General features: G+C 28.2%; 3 protein-coding genes across 5 annotated transcripts; 2 read left to right on the top strand and 1 right to left on the bottom strand.

Moving 5' to 3' along the window:
- The first annotated feature begins 1179 nt into the window (after positions 1-1179).
- LOC114413178 (neutral/alkaline invertase 3, chloroplastic-like) lies at positions 1180-7014 on the top strand. 3 transcript variants are annotated; one of them, XM_028377420.1, is made up of 7 exons: positions 1180-1335; positions 2466-3228; positions 3722-3887; positions 3986-4197; positions 5348-5841; positions 5934-5982; positions 6438-7014. In XM_028377420.1, exons 2-7 carry the CDS (start codon positions 2509-2511, stop codon positions 6753-6755), a joined length of 1959 nt encoding a protein of 652 aa, XP_028233221.1. In that variant the 5' UTR covers positions 1180-1335; positions 2466-2508; the 3' UTR covers positions 6756-7014. The 3 variants fall into 3 exon arrangements, with proteins under 3 accessions (XP_028233221.1, XP_028233222.1, XP_028233223.1); XM_028377421.1 differs by having other exon boundaries at positions 1194-1335; positions 2433-3228; XM_028377422.1 differs by having other exon boundaries at positions 1200-1335; positions 2430-3228.
- Positions 7015-12062: 5048 nt separating this feature from the next.
- LOC114411382 lies at positions 12063-13936 on the top strand. Its single transcript, XM_028375081.1, has 6 exons — positions 12063-12116; positions 12314-12444; positions 12692-12760; positions 13128-13199; positions 13325-13397; positions 13886-13936. Exons 1-6 carry the CDS (start codon positions 12063-12065, stop codon positions 13934-13936), a joined length of 450 nt encoding a protein of 149 aa, XP_028230882.1.
- Positions 13937-15568: 1632 nt separating this feature from the next.
- LOC114411556 (probable WRKY transcription factor 13) lies at positions 15569-17455 on the bottom strand. Its single transcript, XM_028375203.1, has 4 exons — positions 17317-17455; positions 17142-17226; positions 16571-16792; positions 15569-15815 (listed from the first exon to the last, which is right to left on the bottom strand). The coding sequence occupies exons 1-4, from the start codon at positions 17453-17455 to the stop codon at positions 15668-15670; spliced, it is 594 nt and encodes a 197-aa protein (XP_028231004.1). The 3' UTR covers positions 15569-15667.
- Between the last annotated feature and the right edge of the window lie 4771 nt (positions 17456-22226).

Genomic DNA, 22226 nt, shown 5'->3' with positions numbered 1-22226 from the left:
GTCTTAGCTTCTGATATTGTGGCACATTATCAATTTATTCTTTAAAATTGTTGGATTCTAAATTAATTTTTAAAACAATTTAATTTCTGAAATAATATATGAAAATTGAAGATGGTCAATGAAATTAGTTTTGCAACTATCACTTTCAGTTAATTAGCTCACACATGGAGGCTTTGTCGTACGAAATCATTATTTTAGTCTCTAAATTGAAAATCGTGGATTATGTTGATCCAATTGTCATTCCTAAGAAACTAGGTGGTATGTTAATCGCCCTATTGACTCCAACATTGACCCACGCATGACAGTTGAGTCGCATAGTCTATTTTGTTGTTGTCTTTTACGGTGTTCACATTTCTCCTCTTCTTCTTCCTCCTTCTATTAAAAAACATCCCTTAAACTCTCGAACCAGCAAAATCAAAGCTATAAGAGAAACAATATAGAAGTGATGATAATGAACAATGTAGGGCCATTTGCACAATCAAGACAATAGAAAAAGACAAGTGTGTGTTAAGTGCATTTGCAAGCTCAAATCAATAACTAAAAACAAGATCCGTAATTTACAATTTTGTTATGGTAGTTTAAGAGCAGTTGTGCAATACTCTAGCAGTTAGAGAACCTAAAAGGAAACTTTTATAAGTACATATATTCTAAATATATTAATACTGTGAATATCATTATATAGTATATTAATACTAGTATATTTTTATCCAATAAAATAAAAAATTATTTTTTAAAAATTAAATTATGTAATTTCATCATATTATTTAATAATAATAATATTTACATCCCTTACATACTTTTTAATTAAAATTTATAAATATCTGTACAATGCAAAAATACGCTAATAATAATAATAACAGACAAATGACATAGCAGACTAAACAGAAGGAAATGCAGATTTTATTGGGCACGGAAAATAAAAAGACACCCCAAACTTTTGTTTTTTGTGCCACACAATCTCTAAAAAACAATTAACGAATACCCTAATAACATTTTAAATAAAATAAAGTAAAAATATTTTTATTAAAAAAAGTTATACTTTCAATAATTTTTTTTATGTCTTCCTACATAATAAATACTTTTTTAGTTCCTTAACTAATAATTTAAGACAATGATTGGATAGACTAAAAAATAAAAAATAAAAATCTCATCATTAAAATTGTACATAAAAGAACAGTAGTATTAAGATAAGAAAAAGAAAAGCGAAACAAAATATCAGACGCCAAGAAGAAAGAAAAAAAAAAAAATCGACATGCGCTTCTTTATCGTGATACGTGGGTCTGTGTCCCTCTAATTTCAAGATCCACCACATTCTCGGTTCTTCCCTGGTCGAAGGTTTGTTCTCTCCAACACCGCAGATAGTTTCTTCGATTATAGTTTGTCTTTTTGTTTTGTTTTGTTTTGTTAATTTTGCTATGTATTTATGTATTTCTGTCATTTACATCTGTGAGTGTTTCTGTTGATAATTTATTTGAGATATGTCATGTTATGTTTTTTTTTTCTTCCTATTAAACTTTTTTAGCTCTGAGCTCTGGTTAGTTTACGTAGTTTTTTTTTCTTCCTTTTCTTTTTCAGTTTTAGAATTATGTGTGTATGAATGAATTGAATTGATTTTGGGGTAGTTTCGGCTAAGTGAATGTTAATTCTCAATTTTATACTTTGCAAACTGTTTGTTCTGAAGTCGATTTGAGCATTCGTTTTGTGATGTTTTGGTTTTTGTCCTACCGTTTCTGGGTTTGTTAAAAGTAAATTTTAGATATGGCTTCACTTTAAACTATTTCTTCCCCTCTTCAAAATTGGAAGTTACTGATAATAGTTAGAAAAATAATTAGGAAACAACAAATATAGCTACAGCGAAGGGTCCCGAACCAAAGAAACTCAATGCTCCAAAACATATTTTAATAAAGTAGTAAAATGTTTAGGAAAGAAATAAAAACTTCTCTTCTTTTAAGAATAGATAAAAACTGGTTTTACTACTTTTTTGTGCTGCCTTACTCTCTCAAGAGGAGAGATATATATAGAGCAGAAAAACACAACGCAACACCAGTCAGACAAAAACTGAAACAACCACTAAGGCACTAACTTGCAAATATACTTGTAAGGTTAAGAAAATAATAACAGAACAATAAAATCTCCTTATAGTGCAAAGGCCTATAACGTTAAGAAAAACAAAATAATTTGACTAAGTAAAACTAAAACTTCCTAAAAGATAGGAATGGAAGAAGATACTGGGATGGATACTTTTAGTTGCACGGGAAAAAAATCTGAAAACATATTTGATCTTTAAAAAACAAAGCTACTTAAGAAATATATTTTTTTTTAACTTTAAATGTTAAATCATGATAAAAATATTTTCCAACATCTTGCAATCTATATTTAGTTGAAATTAATATGTCCATGTCATTCAATTATGCTGAATTCTGCTTAAGTAGTTCTCACAGGTGTAATCTAAATGCACTATACAGGAAGCAAAATTTAAGCTGGTACAGTTTCTTTCTATAAAGCAGCATGTCCCTGGGTACTTCCAAAGTAGTTTTTCAGGTTCTGTCCAGGGCTGTGCCTCAAACTGGGTATAATGATTCTCTTGTGAACTCTTCAGAATTAGCATTACATTCCCGTTTTAGAGTAAAATGTATGAAGAAAAGATCCTCAAGGCATAGGGATTTCATTGAGTGTTCTAGCATGCTTCAAAGTAGGTTAAGAACTCAACAATTTCAGTGGATGGGTGTCAGTTTCCACGACTATAAGACCTATAGTCGTCCATGGTGGCACACATGCAAATGCCAACAGGCTGAAAGTGTGAGTGGCGTAACTACAGGAGATGGAAATGGATCAAGACTTGTGAATGATGTTGAAACAACAAATACGTTAAGCAATGGGATGAGAGCAAAGCATATCCTAGAGTTTGAAGATGTCCAAGCCCAACAGTTGAAACGGGAAAAGGAGGTTTTGGCATCTAATCTTACGAATGGATCTATTAAAGGCAGCTTTAACACAATTGACCTCAACTCCATTGAGGAAGAAGCATGGGATCTACTAAGGGAGTCTGTAGTTTATTATTGTGGCAATCCCATTGGAACTATTGCTGCAAAGGACCCAACCAGTTCCAATGTTTTGAATTATGACCAGGTCTTTATTCGTGATTTCATTCCTTCTGGAATTGCCTTCCTATTGAAGGGGGAGTATGATATTGTTCGGAATTTTATCCTTTATACACTTCAGTTGCAGGTAATTTCTTGGAATCTTGATCTTATAACACAACATGTGCCGGTAACAGCAAAATTTGATACAACTTGGTTACTTACATGCCTTAGATATATATATTTTTATTTTCAATTGATTATTTTGAAGTTATGCAATTGCAATTTGTGTTATGCCTTTACAAAGTTATTCTTATTAATCAATCATTACTGTTTTCAATCCTACAAATCTAACTCTAGCTGTTTCTCCATTAGCTTGTAACTTTTTTGGTGAATAAAGTAAAATACTAATTTTCTTTTAAGAAACATGCCGAAAATGCTTTGGTTTGACAATTAATATTAATGTGCATTGTCACAGATAGAATGAGGTAGGACCATCTGCTGTACATAATTAATGAAAAGGGCATGAAATTATACTTTTCATTAGTAATCTTTTTTTAGCACTTCTTTTGCCTTAACTGTATTATAATTACTTTGTTGTTTCTGATATATTGTCTTGAATCCACACATCCATATTTCAGAGCTGGGAGAAAACTATGGATTGTCATAGTCCAGGACAAGGTTTGATGCCTGCTAGTTTTAAGGTTAGGACAGTTCCTTTGGATGGTGATGATTCTGCAACAGAAGAGGTTTTGGATCCTGACTTTGGAGAGGCAGCCATTGGGCGTGTTGCTCCAGTTGATTCAGGTAAAATAAATAATTAAATCAATAGAAATATTTTCTTACATAGCTGAAGAAACTTACCATAACTCTCCTTGGATTGCTGAACATATATATGATCTCAGGATTGTGGTGGATTATTTTATTACGGGCATATGGAAAATGCTCTGGTGATCTATCAGTTCAGGAGAGAGTTGATGTGCAAACAGGAATTAAGATGATATTGAGGTTGTGTCTTGCTGATGGCTTCGACATGTTCCCAACCTTATTAGTGACTGATGGTTCTTGCATGATAGATCGGAGGATGGGAATTCATGGGCATCCTTTGGAGATTCAGGTAAATAAGATTTCCTTTCTTTCTTCGATTGTATGATATTTGTAAATATATATTTTCTAAGGCCAGGAATGAAAATTTGCTGTGTATTCATGATTATACATGTGTTTAGATAGGAGGGAAATGATGCATTTGTGTGCACCATTTTGGCAAGAAGCAAGACCAAATTGAGAACCTGCATTCCTGTACCGTGTGTGATTGAGTTCTCTTCTTTTGTTTTTGGGAAGAAGGTAGTGGTATTAGTCTATTAGATATTTTTTTATGTATTTAAACCTTTTTTTTTAATAGAGTTGGAAAATTTAAGGTTTTTCAACTTCATATTGAGTTTGAATTGATTGAAGAATGGCATTAGAGTGCTGGCTGAATTCATATTTGTAGGAAGCAGCAACAGTCAATTATCTGATATACATTAGAGTTCATAAAATCATCATTTTTTGTAAAGGAGTGGTGATAAATAAACTAAACAATATCAAAAGCTAATCCATCTGAATAGTAAATATTAAAATGATATAGGGCATAAAAATTAACGCAGTAAATTATTGAAATTACAAAAAGGGCACATCTCTTTCCACAGATTAAGGCTTGGCTGGTTCATGAATAGAGGGTCCCTGTGGTTTTTTCTATTTTGAACTTTTGATATATACTCTTCAATAACAGTTGATTGATACTATTTGATACCTAATTCTGTAAGCTTAGAACTAAGCATTCTTTCCTTATCTTGACTGCCCTTATGGTAGTCGAGAGAAGTGAACTCTTGTAACGGATTATGGGACTAAGAATAAATGCATCCGTGTGCATGTGGATTGACAAAAATATGTGAAAAACTGACACACAAGTTTGCACAGAAGTTGGACTAGACAAAGCTGTGTAATTTCACCATTCTAACAGTTAATTGACTAACAGTTGTAAAGCTGTCAGACCTCTACACTTACATGTTATTCACTATGCATGCCTTTCTCAAATGCTTTTGTTCAAGTCAGATGAGAATGCAACAATCTTTTGATAAAATAAATTCTCAGCTCTGGAAAATGAGGGGAATCAAGTGATAATATCACACACAATTAGAGAAACTTAAAATTAAAGATGAAATTAGTGTTCAAGTAATCTTCTCTAACTTGTATTCTCTTTTGCTTTTTAATTTTTCTGTTTCTAGGCACTGTTTTATTCTGCCTTACTTTGTGCACGTGGGATGCTTACTCCAGAGGATGGATCAGCTGATCTTATACAGGCACTGAACAATCGTCTGGTAGCTCTATCATTTCATATTAGAGAATACTATTGGATTGATTTGAAAAAATTAAATGAGATTTACCGTTACAAGACAGAGGAGTACTCATATGATGCAGTTAATAAGTTCAACATATACCCAGACCAGATTTCTCCTTGGTTAGTGGAATGGATGCCAAACAAAGGAGGCTATTTAATTGGCAACCTACAACCAGCTCACATGGATTTCCGATTTTTTTCACTGGGAAACTTGTGGTCTGTCGTAAACAGCTTGGCCACAGAGGAGCAATCACATGCCATATTGGATCTTATTGAGGCCAAATGGTCAGATTTGGTGGCAGAGATGCCATTCAAGATTTGTTATCCTGCACTTGATGGTCAGGAGTGGCAGATAATCACAGGCAGTGATCCTAAGAACACGTACAGTATCTAATTTGCTGTGTTAATGTTTTTTCTATTATCTTATTATATTTTTCATCAAATGATTTTTTTATTTGTTTATTTTTTGGCAGGCCATGGTCCTACCATAATGCAGGCTCCTGGCCAACACTGCTCTGGCAGGTTAGTTACAGTGACAAATTTTGGTACACTCAAGTCTCTCTAGACAAAGCTGTTTTATTTAAAGCTTCTATCCTCTTTTTCACCTTTACTATTATTATAGAATTTGGTTTCTCTAAAGTGAGTAATTTACTTTATAGAGTAAAATAATTAATCAGTCTTTAATGAGAAAAACAATGGTCAATATTACATATGTTGAAATATCAATGATTAAGATTACTTTACTTTTACTCAGTTAAGAGGAACCAAATTCATTATTATAATATATCCTGTGTACATTTTCTTTCATCTAGACATTTAAGTGAATGAGCTTTGTTGTCTTTTTTTAGCAGTAAATGTCCCGTTTACTTAATGTACATGTAAAATCCTTTTTCTTAGTGTACCTGGTTTCTTTATTCAAGTATTGCAAGTTGGAAATATCAGGTTCAAGTTTTTAACATGAAATATGCCTATTGCAGCTCACCGCTGCATGCATAAAGATGAAGAGAACACATATTGCTGCAAAAGCAGTTGAGATTGCTGAGAGACGCATATCAAGAGACAGGTGGCCAGAATATTACGACACGAAGAGATCCCGATTCATTGGAAAACAATCTCAACTATATCAGACTTGGTCAATCGCAGGATACCTTGTTGCAAAGCTGCTGCTTGCAGACCCAAGTAAAGCAAACATACTGATCACCGAAGAGGATTCTGAGCTTGTGAATGCCTTGATTAGTGCCAACCCTAGAGGAAAGCGAGGGCGCAAAAATTTGAGGCAGACTTACATTGTATGAGTCTTTAATTGCAATTCTTGGTTCCTTTGGGTCAAATTCATTTTTCCTCTGATTATTAGCAGCATGTTATTCTTGCTAGATACGGCAGGAATATGCAAAAATATATTGTAGTTTGAGTTGGTTGTGATGAAACAAAAATACTAGTATGTATATATATGTGTATGTAATTGTGAAAGTGATGTCGATACTCCTGGTACAAGATTGTCAGTAGCATACAAAATATAACCGTTAATCATAGATGATTAGGACTTTTATACTAGTAATTTCTAGATGAATAACTGGTTTCCCCCCTGTTTGCATCATAGAATACCATTTTCCGTAAACTGCCATAGTGAATTAATTTGAACTGGTAGAAAAAGTGCAGTGGTACCAATAGAATTCAAGGCAAGTGACTCGGAGTATTGGACCGTTGTGTCTGTTAAGGTAAGTGATATATGCTAATTGCACACCTCTAATCAGAGATATGCCAGCTATCAGTAAGAAAAACACGAAGAGAAAGGATTGGAGTGACCTTAGGAGTCCGTTGTGGTTAAGTATCAATAAAAAAATTTTAATCTAAACTCCCTAATTGTGTCCACCAGTTTCTTATTTGCAACTTCCTTTTTTTCTCTTTATACTCCTCTAGTCATCTGTTTTTATTTTTGTAAACTTTTTCTCCAAAAATACCTCCTCTTTCCCCTTTCCTCTCCTACCAGTTCCCTTCTTTGCACCCCTCTTCCAACCACCACGAGCTGCCGGGAGTTGCTGTCCCACTCCCTTCTCACTTTTATCAAATATTAATTAATTTCAGTCTAACTCTACTCTTTTTTTACAGTGAGATAAGTATAGGGTCCTATGCAGTTGAGTATTTTTTATAAAATACTCCCAATATAAGAAGCAAAAAATATTTTTAGACTCAGATATAAGAAAATTTTAACTTTTCTTATAACTATTTTAATTGCATTTAATGATATCATTCTAAAAATATTCTTTAATTAATTATTATTTTTGTTTCGATAACTCTTTGTTATTTTTTATATTAAATTCTAATGAAGATATTTAGGGGAAAAAAGTTTATTTTTTAAATATAATTAGTAGAACTAAATGATATTAATCAATTTTTTTATTTAATGTAAAGTTAATTATTTTTGTTTATATTTAACTTCGGAGTAGTATTAGTTATCTTTTTATCTTTGAGATTTCACCAACCATTTAGAACAAATGTATATCTCACTTTGCATCTAGTTGCTAATAAAAAAAAATCAAATTGGGTCCTAATATTTAAATTTTTTAAAATTTTTTTTTAAGAAGTTATCACCGAGATGTATTTTTGTAAGAGAAAAAAAAAAAAAAAAAAAAAAAAGAGGCGCAAGATGAGTGGTGGGATTTCTGGGAAGGTGAAGTGGTTCAATGATCATAAGGGGTTTGGATTCATAAGCCCGCCAGCGAGGACTCAACGAGAATGCATATGATGTCACATATCGCATGTCAATATGTCCAATCAATAGTCATGTAATTAGTTAATAAATTTTGATTAATGATAAAAAAATTTAAATATTAAAAACCTGATTGGAATAAAAAATTTATGAAAAATTAAACATAAAAGTCAAATATATATTAGGAATAAAAAATATATTTAAAAATTAATTTTGTTATTTTTTATCAAATATTAATTGTTCATATATTTTTTATTTTAAATTATTTTTAATATTTCATTAAAATTTAAAACTATTGATATAATACATTGAAATGCTTGTTATTTCTTTTTTAGGAAAAAAATATATGTGATAGTTCATTTATTGGAGGGTAGTATATGCACAAGTGAGTCCCTGTTATGAATTTTAAGGTGTTATCAAGCATGTTTTAAGTTTAATTTTCATGTACTATTAACAAAAAAAATGTATATTATCAACTAATGAAAAACATTACAAGTATTATTTTTAAAATAATTTTATAAAAATTAGCATACGCTACCGATCACAACAACTTGTTATTAAATGATGATATAAAAACCAATTACACTATCAAAGCATTATAATTAAATTATTTTATTCTTTATAAACATTTAATTCATTAATTACTTTCAATTTTATATTTTAATTTTCTCTGAGATCTCACCAACCTTTTAGAATAAATGTATTTAATTTTATGTTTTTTTATCAAATATTAATTATTTATGCATTTAAATTAATTCCTGCCTATTTTTCTTTTGATATTTAGAATTACTATTTTCCTTAAATATTAGCTAAATGTATTTATTTTTTGAATTAATTATACATATTCTTGTAATTGTGAACTTTCCTCTTATATTTTTATTTTAAATTATTTTTAATATTTCATTAAAATTTTAAGATATTGGCATAGTACATTAAATGTTTGTTACATTTTTAAAGAAAAATATACATGATGGCTTTTTTTTTTTTTTTTTTTTGCAAGTATAGGTAAATTGAATTCCGAGGCTTACCGTAATTAAGACAGACCTCAAGCTTTAGAAAGTATTTACAAAGAATATTCTCACATCATAATAGTTCATTTATTGGAGAGTAGAATATGGACAAGGGAGTTCATATTATTAAGTTTAAGGTTTTATTACAATATATTGGTGAAATAGATTTGAATACAATCTCTTGAATGCTTTCCAATTAAAAGGTCTTATTAATGATTGTCCTAAGAGCAATTATTAAGATGTATTTTTATTTGTTTTTAATGGTCAAATTTTCTTTATTTTTTTTTTAATTTGATATATTTATTATTAAAATCATCTATGTGGTCTTCTAAGTATCAAATCATATGCAATATGATTGGCCTTTTAATTGCAAAATTATATCCAACGTAATCATTTTAAGCTATTTTCACATTAACAATAGTAGTCTAGTCTAATGAAAAACCAAAAATGAACATGCGACTATCACATAAAAATTGATCATCGTTATTAAAAAAAAAAAGATAAAGCGTCACATTTTTTTTGGTAGAAATTACATTGCATATATTTTAACAAGTAAAGGACCACATTAAATATTTTACTAATAGAAGGATGAAGTTGAACAAATTAAAAAATAAAGATACCAATAGAACAATTTAGCTTTTTTATTTATTTGTTGTTGTGAGAAACATTTATTAATAATCATGTGTCTATTTAAAAATTTTAAGATAATATTAATTATTATTTAAGATAATAATATTAATTAGTTTTTTTATTAAATAGTGCATATATTTTTAACAAATAAAAAATGAATAATAGTAGATGTAATATTAGGAATTTTTTTAGAACAGTTATATTAGGAAGTTAAAATTAGTTTTAACAAAAATGATTAAGTGGAAATTTTATATTACATTTCATATAATTTATGTATTAGACATGTAGAAAAGGAAGTAATCCATTGAGTATTTAATATGTTCACTTACTTAAAAAAAATTATTAATTAGATTACTTTCAAAGTAAAAGGTTTTAACTAAGAGAAAATTTATTACTTAAAAAATATACAAACATCATTTTTTATCTTTATTTCTTAATATCCTAAAAAAATACTTTTTTTTTTACAATGATGGAATAGAGTTTGAATCTAAGATTCCATACAAGCAACACAAAGTATTCCCATCACTAAACGAAATATAAATACAAATGGAAAGGAAGAAAAATAAACCACTGACGTATTTATTTAGAAAAAAAACTTCCACGTTAGGTTACATTAAAATTTCGAATCAATACCAAAATAAACAATAAAAATTAATTTGAATGTGTAAACTTTTTTTTTCGTTTTCATTGAATCATATTTAATTTGTAAATGTATTGACTTTTATGATAAATAATTTAAAAATCATATCTACAATGTTTTATAATTATTTGTTAATATAAAAAATTATATTAACAAAAAAAATCCAACAAGAAAGAATCTAAACAAAAACCAAAATTAAATTTCTTCAAGGGCTACTCCAATTATAATCGACCCTATTCAAAATACAACATGCAGTAAAAAAAAAAAAATCAAAATACAACATACCTAGCTAGTATGTAACAAACACCATCCTAATAAATTATTCTTACACACAACCATTCCTTTATTTTACTTGAAGTTTTGAAGTTTCAAAAACCATATCCTTTGTTATTTGGGTCTAATTTATATGGATTGCCTCTCTAGCTTCTTTTTTTTTTTTATACAAGACATTTAATAAGAACCCGTTCTATACATTATATTAATTAATAGAATAATGTGCAAACAAATGAACCTATTAACTGTTTTTGCAATATATATATATATATATATATATATATATATATATTGAAAATGTATATACATTAATTCTAATTATTTTAGTGATGTTTAGTTTTTAGAATCGTGAACTTTTTGAATCGGTGCAAATATTCAATCTTAGACAATTTTCTAAGATGTTTTCAAACATTTTGGTACTTGTGAGTTTTTTTTTCTTAAGCATATCCTTAAGTTTTCATCAATTTTAACTCCCACTCTTCGTTAAATTATCAAAGAATTTAATTCAGTTAAATGAATATGATATATGAATTGTTGTAAATCTTTGATATCATTTTCATAGATTAAAAAAATTGGCTCATTAAATTTATTTATTATTCAATTTATATTAATATATAAAGGAAATACAATTTTATATAACAGTTTTTGTTCTTCACATCTGTTAGACCATTTTATTCTTATTCTTAATAATATTAAAGTAATAACAATAATTAATCATTTTTAGATTAAAATTAGCCCATTAACCAAAATTAAGTAATCACCCACTAATTCCTCTTCATTTTTATCGGATAATTTTACTTTTAAATCATTTCTTAAATTTTAAATTTTTCTTTTAACTTACGTTAATTTCTACTAATTTTATATTATTAGTTTTTTTTATTCTCTCATTTTTTTATTAACTGTATTTAATTTATATTTTTTTATTATTTAAAAAATTTAGAGAGGCACGAACTTCCCCTATATATAGAGTTAGTTTTGTTAATTTATTCAATTATTTAGGAAACCTTAATAAGCGCATTTGTTTCTTACCATGTAAAAGAATTCACCTTACCAAGACAATCCAACTTGTTATATATGACTATGAAATTAACAATTAGGTAGTAGAAATTTATTAAATACATGGCATGTTGAGTACCAACACCACCGCTTAGCAAATTTAGAGAAAAGTGCCCCATCAAAATTGTTAGAATCATTGGTCTTTACTAGGTTTCAATTTAATCTTTTAATTCATACATTCACAAATTCAATTGGCGATCAAATAATGGCTTTTCCATTGCTATATATTTAGTGTCTATCATCTCTTTCTTTACTCAGTTTTGAAAAGGCTTGAGTAGCTGATATGGAGTTCTTCAAAGTGCAGCTCTCGGACACCTTCAAGTCCATGAAGCAACAGGTCTTTCTCTAAACTCCCTCAATAGTCATAACAGAAAAAAATTGTGATCAATTAGTTTCTACACTTATAGTGGGTTGAAAGACACCCTTGGTTTTAATTTGTTTTTTAATTTTATGTACTTGTTCAAACTAAATTTTGCTGAATGTACGTGAAATTGCCTTATTTTGCTTTATGTTTTTCTCCTTCTTTTGTGATAGGGTTTGGTGGATGATCAGTTCACTTTTGTCTACTCGTTGAAAAAGAATGTCGAAGATAATTTCTACATCGAAGTGATACCTGAATTTTGCTGTGAAGTTCGAGATGGCTTGAAATTTTTGACACAAACAATGTAATTTTTACTTCTTTTTTCATACATAAATTTTTACTAACAAAAAAAATTAAGTATTGTTTTATAGGTATTTTTCTGTGTTGTTTTCAATTAAAACACAAATAAATAATATGTAAACATGTTTGTGTTTTATTGAAAAACAATACAAAAATGTCTATAAATTAAATATATAAATGTTGTCTTATTATTATATGCTAATTCTTTAGTTTTAAATTTGATACTTTCCTCTCTTTTTTCTTTAATGTAGGAATGATCAAACTTTGAACTACAAACTTATGAAAGAATATGTTTATAAAGTTAAGGGAAGTTCTTCAAGGTAATTATTTTAAAGTTTGCATAAAGGTTACGAGTCTTTCTCACTAAAGTTAGATAAAGTAAAACGAGTATATATATTGAACTAGATTTAATTCTCATACCTATTTTCTCCAAGCTTGTTTAGTTTAATGTTAGTACTTTTGCACTTTTGTTTGGAAATCCTACATTGCATTGCGAGTTTTATTGTTTTCGGATGTTAATCAATCTCTTTTGAGGCGTTATAATCATAAGACAAATTCCAGTAAACTCTCTAAATAATGCTCAAGATATACTATTTTGAATATTTAATCAATTTATGTCAAAAAATAAAATAAAATATGAGATATAAAAATTCTCATTTCTAACTATTATTTATTTGTGTATCTCAGTTTTGGGGCATGTAGATTGGCAAAAGCACTTACTGACTTTGAACGCACTATTGATGCAGCCTCTAAAGAAGAGTAATGAACACCTAAACCTATATATTAGATGAACTTAAACCCTATATTTAACAGCACATATTCAATAAACAAAACAAAAAACAAATTCCATGGAACACTTTAAACAAAAATCTCTTTCTTTGTAGGTGTTCGAAGGCACTGAAACAAGTTCAACGTGAATTTTCTGCTCTAGAAGAAAAACTTCATATTTGCCTTAAGGTAATTGTTTTGTACATATTTTTCAGTTAATAGTAACTCATGAATAATATGCACATATTTGTTCCTTGTCAATATAAGTTTGATTATGTTACATTAAAATATATTGTTGCCACGAGAACATAACAGCTAAATCTACAAGATTAGACTTGACACTAATACTTAAGGGTTGCTTTGAGGTGTGTTATTAATTTTATTAAATAAGTCTATTAGACAATGAACGAATATTTGACTTGTTTAAATTGAGGAGGAGACTGAGACTAATCAAAAGTCTTTTTACATATGTAAAATGTTAGTATTAACACATAAATGTTTTTAATTTCAACTGATAGCACAAAGTATTTTCATATTCCCTCCTGGTTCGTGGTCCTTCTAGTGTTTTGGTTACTATGTACAGTTGTCTTCTTAGTCTATCACTTTTAATTAGTTCATTGCATTGATATTGTATAATCTTTATTATGTACTTATTGTGAAAATTTTTTTTGCTACAGCTTGAAAGAAGTTTAGTTCTCAAAGCTATTGAGGGAATGGCCAATATGTGAGAGTCAACTTATTGCACTCTATTGCTTTGTTGCTATCATATTTTGTGTAAATCAATCTGAATAGATTGATTTTTTATTTTTCTTTGTAGCAAAGATATTGCGTTTGGTTTAAAACATTGATATCGATCTATATGAATTATGCCAAATTATTATTGCAATTAGTGTTGTATTTGAATTTAATCTCCATTTTATGTTATGCTAATTTAATTTGAGTGTCATTAATCAAAATATATGTTCAAACACCACCTACGTTATCAATTTGAAGGGATTATGCGAGAGTCAATTTGATATGGTTTTATTGACAAGAATATATATATATATATATATATATATATATATATATATAGAGAGAGAGAGAGAGAGAGAGAGAGAGAGAGAGAAATAATGCATTTATATCACTTCAGTTTTTTAATACATAGATAGTAACTAAAATATTAAAAAAAACATTTTTTTTCTTTTCATGAGTAATTATAATACTTTAAAAATTAATTTAGATTTTCACATTATAGCTAAAGAATTTTCATACAAATATCATAGATAAAGTGTTACTACCGCGCGCATGTTAATTATAATTTTGGGTGAGGGGGTTCCTTGAAAATGATTAATGAACACCCGTGTATTATTTAATACCTAGAGAGATAAAGAAAGAGAAATATATGTATGATAAATATTATATGATAAAAAGAGAAAAATGAGTGTTATCGGATATTTATAATAGAGATGTGTTCATATATCACTACTCGAATTCCTTTTATGTGTTGCAACCGAGCTTGGTTAGCTAGCATATAATTCGAGCATTTGTTGGGCGGAAGGAAAACAATATTCATAAGTAGTTGAAGATCAATGGGTTACTATGACGTTGAATTTCCTTGATTTTAGTAGTTATGGTTTGCTTTTAGTACAGGTAAGTAAGGTATAAGTGTCACAAAAATGTTAACAACACGCTCTTACAGTCCTCGCATACTATATATATAAATGTAAATTATCTTCTTAGCATTCTTATTTTTTAAAACTGTTTTTTTTTTACTCAATGGATTGAATACTCTTTCAATTCTTACCAAAAAATATAAAACTATAGACGTTTTTCTGACAGAATTATCTGAATTGCTAATATAAACTATTGTGAGTTTTATGAGTTAATAATGTTAATAGTATGATGCAATATTAAATTAATAGATAATGTTGTTACTATAAAAAAATTATATATATATATATATACATATATATATATATATATATATATGTATATATATATATATATATAATTTTTTTATAGTAACAACATTATCTATTAATTTAATATTGCATCATACTATTAACATTATTAACTCATAAAACTCACAATAGTTTATATTAGCAATTCAGATAATTCTGTCAGAAAAACGTCTATAGTTTTATATATATATATATATTATCATTCTTAGTATCAGTATACTATATAGTGATTCATTTAGTTTAAGCCCACAATGATTATTCATTTAATCAGTATACCAAGACACAAGCTAATGCGTAGCATATATAAAAATAGAAAAGTCAAATACACTCTCATGGTGTGCTTGTAAGTGATGAAAACGCGGGAATAATGGATGGAGAATATCATGCATTTTATAAATACATTGATTCCTTCCTCTATACTTAATTCATTTTTCATCTCAACAAATCACACCCTTAAGAACGTATACATTTTACACGAATATTATGGTTGGCGTAGTGTACCATAATAAGAAGTTATCAAGTTGAGATGGAGTCTTCGAGATCATTTGATGGAGAGTGAACATGTCTCCCTTCATATGTGGTTATCACCATCCTTGGATCCTCGGCGAAGCGTTCCACTCGTTTCTTTACACGACAATTATCTTGTATGCAACGGTAATAGCTTCTACATGCAAATGTAGGCCAAAACACAATAAGATAACTTCATAATGCTTATAATCGTTCAATGAGTTGTTGTGATCGATCATATTTTTAGAGAGTGAATTTTATTCCAACTGATGAAATATTTAACCTCCATAGTAGTATTAATTAGTGACTATTAATAACAAAAATCTTCATGCTATAATCAGAATCAGTATCTAAGAGTTATCAATACCATAATTAATGAAGGCACTATAAAAACCATTTTGTATTTTTTTTCCCGAAAGTGCTTTAATGGGTTTGTGAGAAAAGCAAGAGTATCAATGTATCATGATCTACTCGGTGAGTGTCAGGAAAAAGTTCTAATAGACAGTTACATTTACATATACTATATACATCTGAGGGTCATAATTATTTAGTTCTTTAACCTTGGCAAAATTTTCTTCCTATCCTTTGAACAAATTTATATATGCTTTATATATACATTTTGAACTTGACATATAAAGTGAACTTTTGCTTTTATATATATCTTTAATTATTATAGGCATCCGCACATTATTTAGAAAATTAAGATCTTGCCGAAACTAGTAGCAAAGCCAGTTATGTGATTATGATCAAAACAATAATGAAAGAGAGGTAACAGATTAGAGAGAGAGAATATGTTGCAAGTGTTGGGATATACAATCGATCATCAAAGGTTTGATCAATTTAATATTCTTTAATCAACTTAAAAATTAAAGAAAAAACAAAATGAGAGAAGCTTTGAATTCATGATCATACCTAGGGTGATGCGTGCTCTTCACAACTTTCTGTCCATACTTCCTCCACTTGTAGCCATCGTCCAATACATCCATATCGCTCATGGTCTTGAAGCAAAACCTAGGCTCTCTCACCTTCCTTCTTGCCTTGATTTTCTTCATCTTCGTGGCTGAAATTCCGAGATGATGATCATCAATTCCACTTCTTTTACAGCTGAAGCAATCAGCCACTTCTCCCAGTGCCCTAAATTCATTCATAATGGAATCCCAACACTCTTTAGCTATATATAGAGAATATATGTTTCTGTGCAGAAAAATTGTTACATGATCCTATTTCATCATGGTCTTCATTATAATCTTCTCATGGCATGCAATCAAGTATTAGTAATTCTTTTTTTTAAATTGAAAAATTCGACTACATATTACCTAAAAATTGACAGGATCAATCATAAACATTTAGTAATTTAGAACTATCTAATATTTTTTTTATCTATCTAATGGTTAATGAATTTACTCAATTACATGTCAAAAAAAGGTTAACGTGCGTGGTTGGATATTAATTATGAGAATTTATTAAAGTGGTATTGTCTCACCATGGATTTACACTTAATCTATGCAAGGATAGGAATTGAGCTCCTCGAAAGCTAGAAGTGAGGTCTTCCCTTGACTTTTGAGCAGTGGTTGAGAATAGGGTTTCTGCTGTTAGATTTGATACAGAATCTTGTTGAGATATAACAAGTGATGAAGAAGGTGCTATGGAGCTGAAGGCTTTCAGAGAGGATTGATGGCAACCCAAAGGAGGGAAAGTAAGGTTTGTTGGAAAGGGAAAGAAACCTATCTGTGTAGGCATCTGATCCTGCTCCTCGAATAAGCTGTGGTGAACAATGGAATGGGAAGTTGTTGACATCACTTATGATTTTTTCTCTTTCTCCTTCTCCCTTGTCTCTTCCACTACACCGTTCCTATATATAATATAGAGGTTAATGATGTTTCTAGATAATCTTTCAGGAGAAGGTGAATTAATGGAAGTCTAGATAGAATTATCTTCCTCTTTAAAAAAACAAAAAAGAAGAAGAAGAAGATCGAATTATCTCAAATCTCTCAAGTAAATTAAAAAACTTAAACATATGTTACGTGGAGATCGAATAATCAATTAGCTAAAACTATAGATACGCGTTTGTTCTAGATTACTTAATAATTGTTCTTTAAAATGGGGTTGACGTTAACATTCTTTATCTCTTTTTATCTTTTCTTTTATTAATTATGTTGTTAATTAATATTATATCAAATATTATTTATCTCCTCTCTCTCTCGTTACTGACTACACCAAAAGAGAGGTGTCCACATAACATGGATGTTCCAGGAGTATTATATATTTTTTATAATTAAGAAATTTAACTCAATTAATTAAATAAAATAGGTAAGTTATTATAAAATATCATTTTCAATTTTTTAAAAAAAATATCAATTTTTATAATATGACTGATTTATGTATGTCAAGACAAAAAATGATCGAGCAAGGCATTCTCTTATTTATTTGAAGTCTCAGCTTCGTGCACAAGTTGGATTGGAAACTAAACATGCATGCCGCAAGTCTCATGTTCCTTGATGTTTACTTTCAAACAAGAACCAAATTATTTCGGGGGGCATGAATGCCAACTGTGAAAACAGCTTTTACTACGTCCCTCATCAAGAACTTTACTACTCTTATTTTCTCTCCACGCGCTCTGATAATTAAGAATATAGCATGAGAAAAACTGGTGTACTAACAATAAACGAAAACGGTAGATTTTGCGAATCGCTTGCAACCTGGTCATGTTTCTAGTTTAAATTAAAGGGTCACAAACAGTAGTGTTCAGAACACTGCACATTAATTCCCTGAAGCAAAAGAACACAGTGACACTCAAGCGAATCATGGTCGTTTCAGTGTGTCTGAAAGTGACTGTTCAAGGCTTCAAGCTAGGTCTTATTTGCGCCAGCGTGATGAGACGCTAAACAAAACCAATGCTATGATTCATGATTATCTGATGTTTGTATGATACCTACCACCATCCCCAATTACGACCAAAGCCAAGCCCTGTCTATTTGAAGAAAATTTCAATGCTTCCATATTTAGTATGTGTTTCATTGAAATATAATTTAGATGTACGTAAAATAAATTATTTTTTATTCTAATGTGTGGTTTGAACATTTTTTTTCTTTAATATAATTTAAATATAAAAGAACTTGACTTTGATATCAATGGAAGGAAAAAGGTATTCAAAACACACAATAAAATAAAAAATGATCTATTTTTCATTTAAATTATATTTCAATGGACGACATAATTAAATGTGTATATATTAATGAACTCTTGAAACATAAAAAATTTCTTTATGTGTCAACAACTTTCACGGATGAAACAATAATTGGTGGTGTTAAGAGAAAATGAGAAAAGAATTGATCACAAGTCTCTTCAACATGTAGTCTAGAAATGTATTTATAGTACACCGAAGATAACATGTTTATGATAAAATCAAAACAACTATCTTATCTTTTAAGTCATTTTAAAATATTTTAGTAATTTGAAATTAGAAATAATAATTGACCAAGTCCAACTAGTATGTAAGAGCTTTTTAAACTAAATTCCAAACATGAAATCCTACAATTTGTTTCTTTTCTCTCACCAAATATTTCAAATTATTTATATTGTCAGTGCTAGCAAAAAATATAATAATATTTTACTTAGAAAATTAATTAATCATATGATTATATTAAATTTTCTACTTTAATTGGTCATCAAATATTAAAATAATTTTCTTAGTAGAAATTAAAACACTTATTTGTATGTAACCTCGTAAGTTCAATATTAAGCCGATAATATATTAATCAAGGTAGACATTTATAAATATTCCTTAACGTCCGGATAACATGAAGTAGCGTTTTACTTTCAAAAACCATTAGAAGAATAATATAATAATTTCTTCCATCTTTACATCTCTGTGTTAACTTTAGAGTTGATGAATACCTTCTTGATTAATCATTAATTCTACAGGTATTTAATTATATCCAATATTCATTCAACAAGTGTTCTAAAACATTATATGTTTTAGGTCAAAGAAAACTATTAAACCTCTGCTTGAGAATTTTTTATTGACAGTATATGATAAATTTAACCATTAAAAAATTTTAATTGAATCAATTCAATGATCATATTCATATGTGACTCATATATATATATGTAAATTAATAAATGAGATCTATTAATATTTATCCAATAAAGACAATAGCATATATATTAATCTATCCGAATTATTAATGTTCTATTTACAATAATCTTATGATAAAAAATAATTAAAATTAAAATTAAAAAAAATTGTTTCTGATTATCATATTCTCTATTATAATAATAAGTCTTTAATTTTAATCAATAATATACATTATCAAATAAATTATTTAATTAAACAATGAAATATGACAATAATAATAAAATAATACTTTATTATTAAAACTAAAATTAATTAGCTATTTGAATTGTGAGTATATAAATTTATTTCGGACAATATTCACCTATATATTTTCTTTCCCACTTCACCAAAAGGAAAATGAAAGCCCTGGTGTGTTATTATATTTTTGGTAGGGGAAGAAATGTTTAATATATATGATCTCTTGACCTTTTCTTTACATATTCATGATCGTACCAAATTTAAAGGACTCTAACTTTAATGATACAAACATGATCGATAATGATAGCTAGACAGACATATTATTATCGCACTTTTGAATAAAAGTTTGTTTTTATTATTCTTTTATTTTAAAATTTTAAGATATTTATTTCCTGTATACATAAAGTTGTAAGACTATAGGCTTTCTCAAGTGTCTTCTCTTTCCATTCTTTCTCATTTAAGTACACTCCTTTCTTAAGCGGCGAACTTCACTCTCTTAGTATGCTTTTGTTATATTCTTTTGTTTCTGATATCAACAAAATGATTTGACAAAGTACTAGCTAGTATAATTGAATATTAGAAATTATATATATATATATATATATATATATATATATTATCTTTAAAATTCAAATTCATTTCTAACGTACAGATATATAATCTTATAGTTTTATTATCAAAACTCTTTTGCCTAACTTTTTTTTATCTTCTCCAATCTATCATTTTTAATATCTTTAATTTTAACTTGAATATTTTTTTAAAAAAATATCAATAATTAAAAATAACAATATAACACAACATAATAATTTTCTTATAAAAAATTTAGAATATAATTTATATGTTCAAAAACATTTATTCATTTATTACACATTTTAATTATAATATAATTTATATATTTAAAAATATTTATTTATATAAAATAAACATTTATTCTATGCCACACATAAGTTAAAATACTAATTAATTATTATTATTTTACTCATGTCTTTAAAAAGAAGAAAAGAAAAATAATAAATAAGAGAGAAGCTATATGTTAAAAGATTTGTTTTGATCTTTTATCCTTTAAATTTGAGTTATTGCTGTCCTTTTAATACTAACTAGTAAATTATTAGATAACTCTCATTCAACTATATATATCATGTAGTCCTAAGTTGGAAATACATGGATGAAATGGAGTTATATGCCAAATAAATGGATGGTCAATTACTTGTGGCAATTATTACTGAGAATCAATGTTAATGTGCTTTGTTTGTTCATAAAAAGTTGGGATTATATACCAAGTAAATGGATGATCAATTAATTGTCGCAATTAATTGGGACAAGATCCGTGTAATAATTGTACCAAGGGACCGATATTTAACATTTAAATATGGTCTTGATATTGTGCTCTACTTGACTTTCCAATCAGATCCTACTAATAAGTTGTAAAATTAACTAAAAATTATCTGGTAATTAAAAATTGAAAAACTTATTTATTAAATTATATTTAATCAGTACACCTAGCTCTTTAAATAACTAAAAAAATATAAAATAACATAATAAGACCATAATTTATTTTAAAAGGATAATTAGAAAATTAGATAAATTTATTGAAGATAAAAATAAAAAAACTAAAAACTAATATTTTTAAAAATTTTACTCCAGTTAACGTTTTAAAAAATATTAAAAACTACAAAAAAAATTATTTATTAAATAATCAAATAATTTTTTCAGCAAGGAAAAATCTAGTTAAATACTTTACGGAAGCCTAAGTTTACATGGAACACAAACCGGTAACTAACTTCTAGGAATTTGGATAGGGCTTAGTATGAGTTTACAAAAGCAAAATGGGATGAAGGTAGAATTTGCAGCATAGAAAAGATCCTTTAAGAGGCCTTGGTATTTGAGATCCCTATCTCATTATTGCTTTGGGATGTGGTTCAAGTGCATTGCACGTTATATGGACTAAGTTGTTAAAGTACATATATTGGGCTAGTTATCGTCGAATAAATAAATTTGGGTGAAGCATTATTATATTATTACTGATATATTCAGTATTTTAAGTGAATAGATGAAATTGTCTTTCACTCAAGTTGATTCGTATGACTCATATGGATCAACTTGATTCGTATAAGTCATAGTTGATCCATATGACACATATGGACTAACTTAATTCGTATGAATCATAGTTGATCCATATGAATTATATGAATCAATTTAATCTGTATGACTCATAGTTAATTTATATGAGTCATATGTATCAACTTGATCTGT

This window comes from Glycine soja, chromosome 5 (assembly GCF_004193775.1).
Source record: "Glycine soja cultivar W05 chromosome 5, ASM419377v2, whole genome shotgun sequence".
NCBI classification, from domain to species: Eukaryota; Viridiplantae; Streptophyta; class Magnoliopsida; order Fabales; family Fabaceae; genus Glycine; species Glycine soja.
Note: the sequence above shows the minus strand (reverse complement) of the source record. Positions and strands in the feature narration are given on the sequence as shown.

Excerpts from the sequence above, each read along its gene's own strand:
- LOC114413178 (XM_028377420.1), top strand. The coding sequence starts at position 2,509 with ATGTCCCTGGGTACTTCCAAAGTAGTTTTTCAGGTTCTGTCCAGGGCT. Across the intron at positions 4,198-5,347 it reads GGCATCCTTTGGAGATTCAG|GCACTGTTTTATTCTGCCTT; the intron begins GTAAATAAGATT and ends TTCTGTTTCTAG. Across the intron at positions 5,983-6,437 it reads GGCCAACACTGCTCTGGCAG|CTCACCGCTGCATGCATAAA; the intron begins GTTAGTTACAGT and ends TGCCTATTGCAG.
- LOC114411382 (XM_028375081.1), top strand. The coding sequence starts at position 12,063 with ATGGAGTTCTTCAAAGTGCAGCTCTCGGACACCTTCAAGTCCATGAAG. Across the intron at positions 13,200-13,324 it reads GATGCAGCCTCTAAAGAAGA|GTGTTCGAAGGCACTGAAAC; the intron begins GTAATGAACACC and ends CTTTCTTTGTAG. Across the intron at positions 13,398-13,885 it reads AACTTCATATTTGCCTTAAG|CTTGAAAGAAGTTTAGTTCT; the intron begins GTAATTGTTTTG and ends TTTTTGCTACAG.
- LOC114411556 (XM_028375203.1), bottom strand. The coding sequence starts at position 17,455 with ATGTCAACAACTTCCCATTCCATTGTTCACCACAGCTTATTCGAGGAG. Across the intron at positions 16,793-17,141 it reads AGATTAAGTGTAAATCCATG|GGCACTGGGAGAAGTGGCTG; the intron begins GTGAGACAATAC and ends GAATGAATTTAG. Across the intron at positions 15,816-16,570 it reads AAGAGCACGCATCACCCTAG|AAGCTATTACCGTTGCATAC; the intron begins GTATGATCATGA and ends ATTTGCATGTAG.